This window comes from Muscardinus avellanarius, assembly GCF_963383645.1.
Source record: "Muscardinus avellanarius genome assembly, chromosome: 14".
Classification (NCBI taxonomy): domain Eukaryota; kingdom Metazoa; phylum Chordata; class Mammalia; order Rodentia; family Gliridae; genus Muscardinus; species Muscardinus avellanarius.
In genome coordinates this window covers 28,744,071-28,758,215 of record NC_137800.1, presented here as the reverse complement: position 1 = coordinate 28,758,215, position 14,145 = coordinate 28,744,071, and the positions used below count along the sequence as shown (strand labels likewise).

The 14,145-nt window shown below is 38.1% G+C and overlaps 1 protein-coding gene across 2 annotated transcripts; it reads left to right on the top strand.

Moving 5' to 3' along the window:
• Positions 1-1,666: 1,666 nt before the first annotated feature.
• On the top strand, positions 1,667-13,872 carry AGA (aspartylglucosaminidase; the record flags this gene model as incomplete). 2 transcript variants are annotated; one of them, XM_080710914.1, is made up of 9 exons in its annotated part: positions 1,667-1,793; positions 4,508-4,661; positions 5,435-5,547; positions 7,227-7,339; positions 8,768-8,879; positions 9,898-9,951; positions 11,467-11,566; positions 12,253-12,386; positions 13,772-13,872. In XM_080710914.1, the coding sequence occupies 9 exons, from the start codon at positions 1,667-1,669 to the stop codon at positions 13,870-13,872; spliced, it is 1,008 nt and encodes a 335-aa protein (XP_080567040.1). The 2 variants fall into 2 exon arrangements, with proteins under 2 accessions (XP_080567040.1, XP_080567039.1); XM_080710913.1 differs by having other exon boundaries at positions 9,898-9,973; positions 11,459-11,566.
• Between the last annotated feature and the right edge of the window lie 273 nt (positions 13,873-14,145).

Below are 14,145 nucleotides of genomic sequence, written 5' to 3'. Positions count from 1 at the left end.
AATATATTAAAAATAGGTCTGGGAGTGTAGCTCGGAGGTAGAAGGGTTTCCAGGAACCCCAGTGCCACCAAAATAAATAAATAAATAATAAAATAAAATAAAATCCCATAGAAGGAATTCCCTTTAATTACACACAACTTTTTAATAGCACTTTCCGCCTTGGAATAATTCTTCTAGACTATGCTTTTTAAGTTACGTGTTCAGTTCCTTAGCAATAATGACCTTAAAGATTGTGTAAGCCCCACGACTCCTATCTAGTCTGGATAGACTGATAGATGTTCTTTCAAATTCCGTCTCTTCCTCGGGTGACACGGGCAAGCATTCCAATATCCCACAGGGATTACATGCGGCGCAGCTGCGCAGCAACTGAAGTTTCAAAATGAGCGGCTTCTACCATGCATGTAAAGTCTCCATCCTTCCATTCAGTCAAACATTTATTTGGTACTTAATGGTGCCAGGCACAGAGGTAAAGATACGTTCAACAAGGAATGGAGGTAGCTGTCTTGCCTGGAGGTACAAAAGTGTGCACATTAGTGGACTATGTAAAGGATAAATTTCTTTTTCCCAGAATGTCCTTTCCTTCCAGTTCAGGGGTTTATAAGGAGAGGACGTCCTACAAAGAGCCGTGGTGGGAAAATACCTGAAAGTGTGGGTAGAAAATACCCAGAACGAACCCAGTGGTAAGCAAGCACACTTCACCTATCCTCTATAAGGACTCCAGATATCCGGGACATTCTCGAGTTCTAGGTTTGGCAAACTTCAACTTTTTTTCTTGTGTTTTGCTTTAGTAGTGGGGATTGGACCCTGGAGCACTCTTCCCCCAAAATACACCCCCAGCCCTATGTGTTTATTGATTTATAAACAGGGTTTCCCCCCTCAGCAAAGCTAAAATGGAATGATAGGAGAGGAAGAAGGCTGAGGTTGATTAATGAAGGAGTTACATCCGAATATGTGTAAAAGTATGAATGTAGCATGGTCAACCTGGACACTCATTGTTGGGAAGGGGGGGGGGAGTGAAAGCAAGGTGTGAGGGGGCACCAAGCACAGTCTTAATGTATGCCTTTTTAAATATGTTGCACATAAAAATTAAAAATAAACTAATAATAAAAAGTTGATTATATGTAAAACAAAACAAAACAAAATACGTAGGGTTTCCCTAAATTGCAGAGGCTGGCCTCGAACCTGCGATCATCCTGTCTCAGCCTCCCACGTATTGGAATTACACTCGTGCACCACAATGCCCGGATAACTCTAACCTTTAGTTAAAAGGACAAGTTAGTAAAAATCAGTAAACAATATACAGCAGTTACCGAAAATTCTCAGGGTCACGCAACCCATGACTGCATAATTTCATAATAACTTCCAATATAAAGTTCAATCTACGGTTAGCCTCCGAGGGGAAAAAAACAGAAGCAACCTGGTGGACTATTACATATACCTGCGCAGCACTTAGAAATAAGACACAGGTATAGCACGGGTGGAGACAAGAACTCCACCTCGGTGCGCCAGAAGGGCGCATCTCGCGAGAGTTGAGAAGCGCAGCCTGCGTCTAAGAATATGGGCGTGGCGATCGGTGGGCGGAGCGCTGAGAAAAATCCCCTGTTTGCGCCTGCGCGAAGCACCCGACCCGAGACTTTTCTCGCGCTTCCTCCCTCTCCGCGCAGCTATGGCGCGGAAGTCGAATCTACCTACGCTTCTCGTGCAGCTCCTGCTCTGCCCGGCCCTAGTGCGCGCCTGCAGCCCTCTGCCCCTGGTCCTCAACACTTGGCCTTTTAAGAATGCAACCGAAGCAGGTGCGAAGCGGCGGCCGGGGTGGGTGGCTCCGCCGCGGGAGCTCGCCGTGGGAGGACCGGCCGGGCCTTCGGCGGCCTCGGCCTCCAGCCCTTCCTGCACCGCCCGCGTCGCTGCCGCCTTCGCAGTTGACCTTTACTCCGACCTCCCTCCGCTGCTACACTTTAGAACCTCAACATTTAGAATGATTTCCTTTATTGCACTTTTCCGGCGCTAAGTAGGTCACCCTGCTACTGACCTCAAAACACTTGTGGCCTTTCTGCTTTTAGTTTTCCAGTGGCATCTTTGCAGTATTTTGTCTGAAGCCCAGTCTTTGCAGGGGCTGTCATCTGTCTGCCTCGTCGCCACTCCTTTCTTACACTTCAGATCTCTCCAGTATCCTGGATTCTTGGTCTGTGGACCACAAGTTTGTCCAGACGTCTCATACTCTTCCCGCTGACATTTTTTGCTACATGTTGGCATTCTGACCTTGTCAAGTATATGCGAAGTGCCAGCCTTCCTTGTATATCTGGGGAACTTCTTAAAAAATAGATTTTTATTTAATTGCTGGAACCGGGGCATCTGTTACACACACACACCCCTAGGTAATTTTCATTTGCCATCAATGAGTATTGCAAACCTCTAGACTAAGGTGTTACCTCTTCTGGGGAACATTCTCTGGCTTCCTGCCCTTGTGCCAATCTTACTCCCCTCCTGTGCTTTATTGCCCTGAATATACTATTATTGTGGCATTTGTGCATAGTATTAGGCTTGCTTCTTTCATGAGCTCTGAGACACACTACAACAAGAGTGACTTTAGACCCCTCCACTCCACTCTTGATACATTAACTTTCTGGGGGCAGAATTGGCTCCAGATTTTGATAGAGGTAAATTGGTGCGTTATAGACGGTGCACAGGAATCAGAGAAAATGAAGAACGAGAGTGAAAAAGCTGTTCTCAGTAATAATGAGACCTAAAGAGAGTTGCTGGGTAGAACACCACTCTGTGTTTGGATTAAAAGGGAGAATTTTTCAAATGGGACTTTCAAGCCTGTAGGTCCATTTGTACCCATTAATTACAGCACTTATCCTTCAAGGAATTCTCTTGTTATGGGTAAATTGTTCAGTGAGAACATCCGTTATTTATGGGAGTCCACAGAACAACATAATTCTAAAAGTATGGCCACCCTAGCCAAAGTGGCTACTTTTGAAACTAGGCTTTGCTGAATACTAGCTGAGTGACCTTTTTAAAAAGTACTTCGCTCTAGCTTTGTTTCCTCTTCTTTGAAATTAGACCTATAGTCACTATAAACTGCATTATGTGAGACTGTAATGTACCAATAAAAGTATAAAAAAGTAAAATGAGAACTGCAGTAATACAGTACAACCTCAAAACCTGTTATGAAAACTAAATGAATTAATCCAAATAAAGCCTACCTTGTAATTTTGTATTTGCTGTGATAGGTGTTTTCTCTAATAATTTTATAATTATAAAATCTAATGTTTATAATCTAATGAATCAGAAGAAATGCATAAGGTAGTGATTTAATTATCAGCTTAACAGCCTTCTAGTAGTTTCAGCTGTACCTTTTAAGAAAAAGAAGATACTCAGTACTTGGAAGGCTGAGACAGGGTATTGTAGGTTCCAGCCTCAACAACTTAGCCAAACCCTGTTTTAAAATAAAATATGGCTGGGGGTGTAGCTCAGAGTAGAAAGCCCCTGGCTTCATCCCTTAGTACTACCATAAAATAAATGAGATACAATAAAGGAGAAAATACTTTTCTTATAAAAAGAAAGATGTATTAAAAAGTGAAAAGAGAGAGGGGGGGAAAGAACTCACTTTGCACCAGTAGCCAAATTCTTTGTATTTTTTATAGTAAAGGATATAGGGATATAATTTTGTCACTCTGACTCCTTCGTAGCACTTGATAAACTTAATTTGTTAAAAATGCATTGATTCTGTGAACAATATATGAAATTATCAGTGCTAATCTCAGTACCATGTACAGGGAAGGGGAGGGAGTGGGGTAGAACCCAGACGGAAGCTTACCAAGTGTGTGCATGTCTGTCCCCATCACCCTGAACTTCATTATGATGTGTGATATTCCAGTGTACCAAGAAAAGTATATTTAAATCTTCAAGAAAAATTTACATTTCAATTCCTAGTAAATGAAAATATCTAACTCACTAGCCCAAATAATCAGATGATTCAAAAATGTGTATCTTTCATTGAAAATGGAGAATATTATGCTAAGTGAGAATATTATGCTAAGTTAGAGAGTAAAGGGTTGTGTGTTTTCTCCCACATGTGGAAGCTAGAGAGAAACTGGAAATCAAAGGGGACTTTAGTAAGGTAATGAAGGGGATTGGGGAAGGAGGGAAGAAGAGACTTTATGAAGGAAACAGTTCTAATAATACTGTGTGTGTGTGTGTGTGTGTGTGTGTGTGAATGAAATTATCAGTGCCAATCTCAATAACATGCAGGGAAGAGAGGAGATGGATGGGGTGGGATCCGGAAGGAAACACACCAAGTGTTGTATATATGTATAATCCCATCACACTGAACCTCATTATGATATATCATTACAATGTACTGTAAAAGTATATCTAAAAACTTCAGTTTAGCTTAGTGTAAATGAAGGGAAAAGGAAAATAGGAGTTTCCGAGTATTTTGGGTTTGCTGTATTTGACATTGAAAAAAATATACAAATAAACATTATTGGGATCTAATGGACAGCATGGCAGACATTAGCCTCCGGAGGGTCGACGCTGGATGCGGTTGAGAGCGGCTGTGCAGTGTGTGAGAGAGAGCAGTGTGATGGCTCTGTGGGCTTTGGAGGGAGTCCTGATGAACTCGGGGAAACCACGCTGGATGCCATGATCATGGAAGGGTAAGAGGCCCTTCCGGACATATTTACTGCTCTACCTTTATTTCACATAGCTGCATCAAGAGTTAAAATCTTCACCTAAGAGCAAGATGAAATAATTCATCAGTATGTCAAAGGCAGATCAAAACCCCTAGCCCATTATACTCGACTTCCCCAAACACAGGGAATTTTCCTCTCTATTTTTTTAAGTCATCCAAGTAATAGAAATAACACAGGAGTGTAGATGGTCTCCTTAGAACAGGGAAAATTCCAAGCTACAAAAATATGCTTCCGACCTTAGTAGTCATTTATCTAGTTTGCTTGACCTGAAGCCTTAAAGCCTCTTTCAAAATCCATATTTAAAGTGAGGTACGAGAGGAGGGGAGCAGTTCAAATAAGGTTATGATCATGAGGTTTCACTGCAGATCTTACTAATGTGTATGAGAGGGAGGGAGGGGGAAGAGGTGGTATATAGAGAGAAATATACCAGGTGATCTGTACATGTATGTTCATATCACTTTGAATTTCATTATGATATATGATTACATTGTACCACTAAAAGTATTATTAAAATAAAAGGAGGGAGGAGAAACAGAATTTTAGTGCTGTTGGGATAAATGGTAAACTGATTGTTTTTGTTTTTTCCTTTTGATTAACTAGGAATCTATGAACTATATTATATGCTTTTACTTTTTTTAAGATGGTAGAGTTTATCTTGAAAAACATTATTGTTTAGAAAAAAAGCAATATGTTTACCTATGAAAATAATCTTAATACATATTACTGTTTTCTTGCAGCACTACCATGGATGTAGGAGCAGTAGGAGATCTTAGAAGAATTAAAAATGCTATTGGTGTGGCACGGAAAATTCTGGAACATTCAACACACACGCTTTTAGTAGGAGAGTCAGGTATTTTTTAACTCTACTGAAATTTTATTCAGTCTCTTGTCACTGTGAAAAATATTACTCAGATGGGTAAAAGAGCTAAGTTCAAATTCCAGCTGTTTTACTTAATATCTGTTTAACTGGGTGGGTAACTTCTAAATCTCACTTTGACTTTAAGATAGGGTTTTTTTTTTTGGTTTTTTTTTTTTTGGTTTTTTTTTTTGGTGGTACTGGGTGTGGAATCCAGAGGCTTTCTACCTCCAGGCTATACTCCCAGACCCATTTCATATTTTATTTGGAAACAGGGTCTCACTAAGTTGCTGAGAGCCTCACTAAGTAGCTGAGGCTGGCTTTGAACTTGTGCTATCCTCCTGTCTCAGCCTCCCAAGCGCGGAGATTACAAGCGTGTGCTGCCATGCCCGGCAAAGATAGGGTTTAAAAAAAGAAAAAAAAAAAAGTTGATTACCTATAGTTGAGTAATTGCTGTACTGAAACAGGACTCAGTATCAGTTTTCTTCCTGTATTACATTTTGCATTAGCCTAGAAGAAGTTTGCTATGAAGACATCACTTACTTGATTGCTTTCTAAACTATATGCTAGAAAACATACAGTGGGTAATCAAAAATTATTTGAATGAAGTGTTTATCTGGCAACTACAGGAGGCATCCTTAAATTTAATTGAAAGCATTGAGTTGCAAACTACTTAGAAACAAAAGGATGTACTATCATTCTTTGAAATCCAGTTGTCCAGTTTTTTACACCCTAGGCACTGCACACTGAGTAGAGCAGTAAGAGTATATATTGGCGAGAGGTCAAGAGGTGTGCCTTTTCTTTCTTTCTTTCTTCCTTCCTTCCTTTTTTTTTTTTTTTTTTTTTTTGTGGTTCTTGGGATGTTCTAGTTCTGACCTATACCATCAGCAGCCTCGTTTTGTATTTTGAAACAGGGTCTTGCTGGATTGCTGAGAAGCTCCCTAAACTTCTAAGACTGGTTTCAAACATGCAATCCTCCTATCTCAGCCTCCCAAGTACTGGGATTACAGGTGTACATCAACATGCCTGGTTGTGCCTTTTTTTGAATAAGGTGGAAGGAGGGAGTAGAGCTGATGGAGATGAGGTAGCAAAGGAGAATGTTATAACACACCCCCCAAGGCTCTCAGGCAGACCCGTCTTAGGAATGACATATGGAAGTTGAAGATGTAGGAACTGATTCCGTTAAAACTGTTCATGTCTGAAAAGTCCTTTGAAAGTCTTTGTGTACTCCCCTGGATGTCTTTGTGTACCGCACTTAGGAGACAGCTGACCTAGAATATCCTTAATACATATATTTTGTTTGAGAGGCAATACTTTGCTCAGTGTAGAGGCTTATTCCTATAATCCTTTTACCTGGGAGGCTGAGAAAGAAGGATCACAGGATTAAGGCCAGCATGCAGTAAGACTTTGTTTCAAAATAAAAAATATTTTTTTTTAAAAAAGGACTGGAGGTGGAACTCAGGTAGAGTACCCCTTGTGGGAAGCTGAGACAGTAGGATCACTGATTTGAGGTCAGCCTAAACAACTTATCAAGATCCTGTTTCAAAATAAAAAGAGTTTGAAATTTGACTCAGAGGTAGAATGCTCCTGGGTTCAATCCTCAATGTCACAAAGAAAACGAAAGAAGGAATGACAACACTTGGTTAATTTACACTTTTCTTTCTAATCTCCAGCCACCAAGTTTGCTGAAAGCATGGGGTTTGTCAATGAGGATTTATCTACTAATGCTTCCCAAGCGTTTCACTCAGGTTGGCTTGCTCGGAATTGCCAGCCAAATTATTGGAGAGTATGTATACCTTCTCAGTTTTAAAAAACACATTTTTTGAAAGTAGTAAAAGGTTTCCCTTCTGCTCTCTGTTGCCTCCCTCTGGTGGAGGATACTGCCTTGCTTCCAGGCTGTACATTATTACCAGTAATTTAAGTTGTCTCCCTCAATGCAGATATTCCTAGAATCTCCCTAGCAGCTTCTCCTGTACATCCAGGGTAGAGCAGTACTGGTCTCTAACAATAGTTTGCAAACTGTGGTCATTCTGGTGTGGATAGTGAACCTGTTCCCATCAGAACTGTTCTACCTGTATTTCCTTGGAACAAAGTCTGAACAATCAAAATTTGGAAAAACAATCTAAGATATTTATTAGGTCTTATCCAGTATCTTGCCTTTACTTGACTGGAGGATTTATACTGTTAGATGCCCAGTATATTGCTATTGAAATAATTTGTCTTTAGTGTGATTTTTAGCATCAAATCAATTTGCTCTTCCAGGACATCTTCGTGTCTCATCTGTTTTTTCCCTAAGTCCTAATCACCAAGGTGTCCCTAGAATTAGCTCTGGAAAAAAGTTTATTCATAAGAGATATATGGGGATTATCTAGTTCACAAACATATAAAGTATGAGTCAGGTATCCCTAACCCAAAAATCCAGAATCCAGAATTTCTGAGTGCAACATGGTGCCACATGTGGAAAACTCCATGTCACCTCATGTAATGGGTTACAGTCAAAACATAGGTGCATGAAAATATCATGTAGAAGTCCCTTCGTGCTACTGTATAAAATGTATATAAAACATAAATGAATTTTGTGTTTAGAGTTGGACACCATCCCCAAGATATCTCACTATATACATGAAAATATCTCAATATAAAAATCCAACATCCTAGTTCCAAGCATTTCAGATAATGGGTCATCAACCTGTAGCAGGCCATAAGTTTAGGTTGTTTTAATACCCATGTATAAATACAACTTAAATTTATATTTTTGTTTCTTTAAAATTTAAAAGGAGTCTTAGATGACCACTTAACATAGTCACATACACCTAGCTTTGAAAAAAAGGCTTACTTTAAATCTCAGAAGTTTTTTTTTTAAGCTGGAGAACAAATATAGAAATTTAAAGGTCAGGTGTGTGTTTTATTCCTTTGAGAAGTAGTATCTAGTTTTAAAAAGTTTATATTTACTATTTTGCTGAGAATCTTGGGCAAATAAAAAGGCAAAACTCAGAGACTAGGTATCTAACCCATATTATATAATTCTTATACTAGCATGGGAATGCTGTAAAATTAATATTGATCAGTTTTTACATACGACTTAGCTAATCTTTAAGCTTTGAGTTACTAGATGCCTTTTTTATTTCTTACTAACCTTTAGCGATTGCACATAACTACTTGCCAATTTCTAAGACATCCTTTCCAAAAAATAAAATTTAAGTCCTATTTACAGAATGTTATTCCAGATTCTTCAAAGTCCTGTGGACCCTACAAACCTGGTATCTTGAAGCAGCATGAGTCTACTTGTAAAGAAAGAGAAGATGATCGGGGTCATGATACTATTGGTAATTTGTCTTTTATACAGTTCACATCATTAAAATTTAGTTAATTCTGTTCTTATAGCTCCTTTTCATCCCTACTAATGTAACAGAGTTGATTTTGATTTTTTTAACTGCTAGGTAAGTGACCTCCCCCTCCCTTTTATATGTGTGTAGATGTGGGTGGGTGCATACACTAACACCCCCCCACACAAACACACACAGATAAAATCATGTGTTACCACTTATATACTATTTGGGAAATTACTAATAGGAGACCCCCAAATCCAATGACCATTCATGTGTAGATTTTTAAAATCTGTATTCAGTATTCAGTTCTTTGATAATTTTATGTTGTTTGCCATATTCAAGTGACCACAAATCATTTCTTCCAAGCTGCAAGCTGTTACGTTGGCATTTTCTATTAGTCAAGATCAAGGATTTTATTTGAAAAGGAATTTAAAACAAATCACCAGTTTGAAAAGTGAGGATATGGGATATATTTCAAGTGATGCTAAAAAATATCAGTGGTATAATCACATGCACAAACTATACCACTGATAAAATTTTTAATATTTCCAAATTTAATCTTTTCCTCTACATGAAATTAATGAGAGAGCATATTTATATTATTTTTTAGCTAGGGCTGTTAAAACAATACTATAGACTGGGTTACTTGAAAACAAGAAAAATTTATTTCTCACAGTTGTGGAGGCCAGGAGTCCAAGATGTAGGTGCTGGCAGACTCAGTGTCTGATGGGCATCCTTTTCCTGGCACATGGTTGCTACCTTCTCACTCCATGCCTGAATGTAGTAGGAGCTAGCCAGCTTTCTGGGTCCCTTTTACAAGGATAAGAATCCCATTCCTTGAGGCTCCACCTTTGTAACCTAATCGCCTCCCAAAGTTTCCCCCCTCAATACATCACTTTGGGGATATGAATTCAGGGGCATACCAACATTCAGACCATACCAACTACCAACTGCTAAATGATTTGGTTATATTTGAGGTGAACTTTAGGTACTTACAGCTTCTTTTTACTTGTAGGCATGGTTGTAATCCATAAGACTGGACATACTGCCGCTGGTACATCTACAAATGGCATAAAATTCAAAATACCTGGGTTAGTGTTTCTATATAAGAACAGAGATCTCAAATATATATTATGTGTAAAGCAATATGTGCCAGGTGCTACAGAGGATGCAAAATGCAAAGTACAACCCTAGCCTCACGGTTGAGATAGAGAAATGTACAGGAAAGGAGTCTCTACCAAGCACCAAAGTAGAAGTCACAGCAAGCCTGTAGAGTTCACAGATGGCAGAGGGGTTTCCGCTAGTAGTTAGGAATGCCAGTAAGTGAGGCTAGGAGCTGAGCCCGGGGACCACAGAAAGGGCAAAGGCACATCCCGGCAAAGGACCACAGATGCAAAGTGGTGCTCACCTCAGGTTCAGGGCGCCTGCTGGCTGGAAAGGGGATGGGTGAGTGCACAGGCAGGCAGGTGGGGGAGGGTGGAGGAGGGGACTGCAGGGAAGAGGGGAGCTAGATTTCAGGACATCTTTAGTCAGCTTAAGGCAGTCTGAATTTTATTTTGAAGTAGTTGAAAAGCATTAAAGATTTATTAAAAGGGAAAACTTGGGTGAAAATGTGCACATTGACTAGGAAGCAAGAATAGACTGTAAGTAAGAAAAATCAATTTGGAACCTATTGAAATCCAGAGAGCAGATGATAAAAATGGTAATAACAGAATAAATCTGTTCCTGCCATCTTGGCATATAACTAGGTGATAAATTCTTTTATTTCTTAAAATTTGTTGGTCTGTTTAAATTGACAAGTAAAAAGTATTTGTGATCTACAAAATTGTGTTTTTACATATATATGTATATATATGAAGTAAGTAGCTAAATCAAGCTAACATATACTTTCTCATATACTTTTTTTGTTGTGAGAACAACTTAAAATCGATTGTTAGCAATTTTCAAATAGGCAATATATTATTAACTGTAGTGACCAAGTTATACAGTAGATCACTTGAACTTATTCCTCCTGTTTTTTTGTTTGTTTGTGTTTTGCGTGTCTGGGCATGGAACCCAGGGGCATTTGACCTCCGAGCTACACCCCCTGACCTATTTTTATTCTTTATTTTGAAACAGGATCTCACTGAGTTGCAAAGAGCCTCACTAAGTAGCTGAGGCTGTCCGCAAACCGCAGTCCTCCGGTCTTGTAATCCCAAATGCTGGGATTACAAGCGTGCACCACCACGCCCAGCTTTATTCCTCCTGTTTAACTCACAGTTTATATTCTTTGACCAGTCTCACCAGTTCCCTTATTCAATATACTGTATTTATAAAACCACCATTTAAGTCTTTGTTTGTCACCATTTAAAACTTTTTTAATACTTCCCATCTAACATCGAATTTATATAATTAAAGTAGGTTTTTTGAAACTTAAGTTGAAAAATTAATGAAAAACTTTTTGTGTTCTGGTAAAGGATTTCCTTATAACAATAGGCATTATATGGAAATAGCTCTTATTTTTTAAGCAGCCTATTACTCATTTGATTTACAGTTGATTTCCTATTCTAAATTCTTGATGCTATCTACTCACAAAGGCGTGTAGGAGATTCACCAATACCTGGAGCTGGCGCCTATGCTGATGATACTGCAGGGGCAGCGGCAGCCACGGGGGATGGTGATATATTGATGCGTTTCCTCCCAAGGTAGGAGACTTCTTACCATTGTAATTTTTAGAGATCTTTAGAGGACATAGGCTCTCTGTTGAAATAGAAAATACATTTTTGTACCATATAATCTGAATTTCAGGCACAGGAGCTTTTTAGAAATTGTGTTATACAAACTTTTTCCTATCATTTAATGATTAGTCAATTAATTATAGTCTTGTAAGATAGAATAGTTTGTCTCGCCCTCCTTCACAGATGAGGATATTTTGATTTATTTAAATAATTGATGTAAGGCCACACAGTTCCTGAGTAACAGAACCGTGGTAATTGATAAAAATAGGAAGCATAATAATCGTGTAGAATTAATTACAACTTTATGTTTTGTACATGAACAATATTTTCTCCTTTGATTATAGCCCTTTCCTCATTTACATATAGCCTCTATTCTCTGTGACAACTGGCTCTTATTACTAAAGGATAGTTACTCAACCAAAGTCAAAAAAAAGTCCTCTGAAATTAATGATGGGTGATTTGAATAGAGGACTTTGTGTCAGGGTGTACTTGCCTTGATGCTCATATTTTAGTAGGAGTCAACCACTCCTGTCAGTTATATTACTCTATCAAATGTGACAGTATTGGTGATTTTAAATTTCTAACTTAATATCGCCCCGCTCAGTGTTAGCATTTACTCTGATACTAAAGTTTCCTTTCTGCTTATTCTACAGCTACCAAGCTGTGGAATACATGCGAAGGGGAGAAGATCCAACCATAGCTTGCCAAAAAGTGATTGCAAGAATTCAGAAGTATTTTCCAAAATTCTTTGGGGCTGTTATCTGTGCCAATGTAACTGGAAGTTATGGTAAGTTGTATTTGGGTTTTGTATTTGTATGAACTTGCAAATGTTTTATAAGACACACTTTTAAATATTGTAGTGAAATACACTATATTCAGTAGGAAAGGGCACTGCATGAATAGGCTCTGGCAGATGTTATTCATCAAGACCCACGTAGTGTTAAAACCCCTTTTTCAGTTGACTGCTTGCTGGTGGTTATGATCCATTCTTTAACTATTAGTTCTTATCTTTTATATCTGTCCTATAGAAAGTTCAGCTTTGGCTCCAGTACATGTTGAGATGGGTTAATTTAGAAAAAAATGTTTATGCCAATTAGAAGTAGGTAGGGATAAATTATCTCCCCTACTTCTTTTCTGCTTATTGTTTAAATTTTTAACCATTTAAATCTTCTAGGGGCTCCACAGAACAAAATGTACTACTAATTACAAACCAAAGGAGTTAGCAGAATCATGTTTGCAGTGTGTTTCAGGCATGTCTTTTGCTTCATTTACTTTCTGTATGAACCCATCAGTTTCAAAGCATTTTAAGATCAACCACTGCTGATTCTCATTAGTGAATTTTCAGATGGGGAAGATATACAGCTTACTGATCAATATGACTTATTAGGTTAGACTGCTTATTATTGTTCTTTGATCTTTTACTTCCCACACTTCTGTATTTGAAAAACTTGTTTGAGGAATTCCTTATTCTTTTTTAAGTACTAAGATGCAAAAGTCAGTAAACGTTTTGGAGGAGGGAAGGTTTTGTTTATAAAATAAGTCAGTTTCATTGATTCTTTCTTAAATAAACTATATAAGACTCAAAACTGGATTTAACAGGATGGAAAATGCTAATTATATAATTGCAGATGAATTTGAAATGACTACTTCCTTATATTTGAAGTAATGAAAGTAGATGCCCCCCACCAGGGTTTTAAGGAGAAGCTAAACTCAGAAAGCATCATGACACATAATTCTTTTCTCTTTCAACAAGATTAAAGAGTATAAAAGAATGGGAGGGAGTGGTGTGCGGGTTGGTGTGGGGATGTATATATGAATTTTAGAAATGTTCTAGAGGCTAAGGAAATAAAACTTTTAGATGCTCCTGAATAATTTCTTCTAAAAAAGGGATATGAAAACAGTAAAATGATAGAAATGATATCATGTATAATGGAGCAAAAATCATCCAATTTTTTGACATTTAAAAAGATAGCCCATCACTTTCTTTTTTCCTCTCTTGGACTGTTAACTACTCACTACCAAGGAGGGAGATGCTAGTTGGTATATTTCTTCATGGCTTAGGTGGACATAGGTATACAATAGCGAAAATCCAAGCTAGTATCAATAGCTGTATTTGATATCAATATATGTATCCTATATTTAACCATACAACTTTCTCTTTTTTGATCCAAGGTGCTGCTTGCAATAAACTTCCATCATTTACTCAGTTTAGTTTCATGGTTTATAATTCTGTAAAAAGTCAGCCCACTGAGGAAAAAGTAGACTGCATCTAATCCATCTTTCCTGTCAATATCTGTATTTAATGAAGAAAGAAACAAAGACTGAAAAGGTTACAGTCATTGTATAGTGGCACTCATTGTATAAAATTAGCACAAAAATACATTTTTGCTGAAGTGACACTTTTACTTTCTTTAGTTGAAATTTTTATATGATTTGTTTTTACTTAAGCTCTGTATACACCCAAAATAAATGTGCATGTGTATTTTTTTGTATGTATTTAAATTCTGAGTGTGATATATGAATTTCTGATTGATGTTATAAGAAAT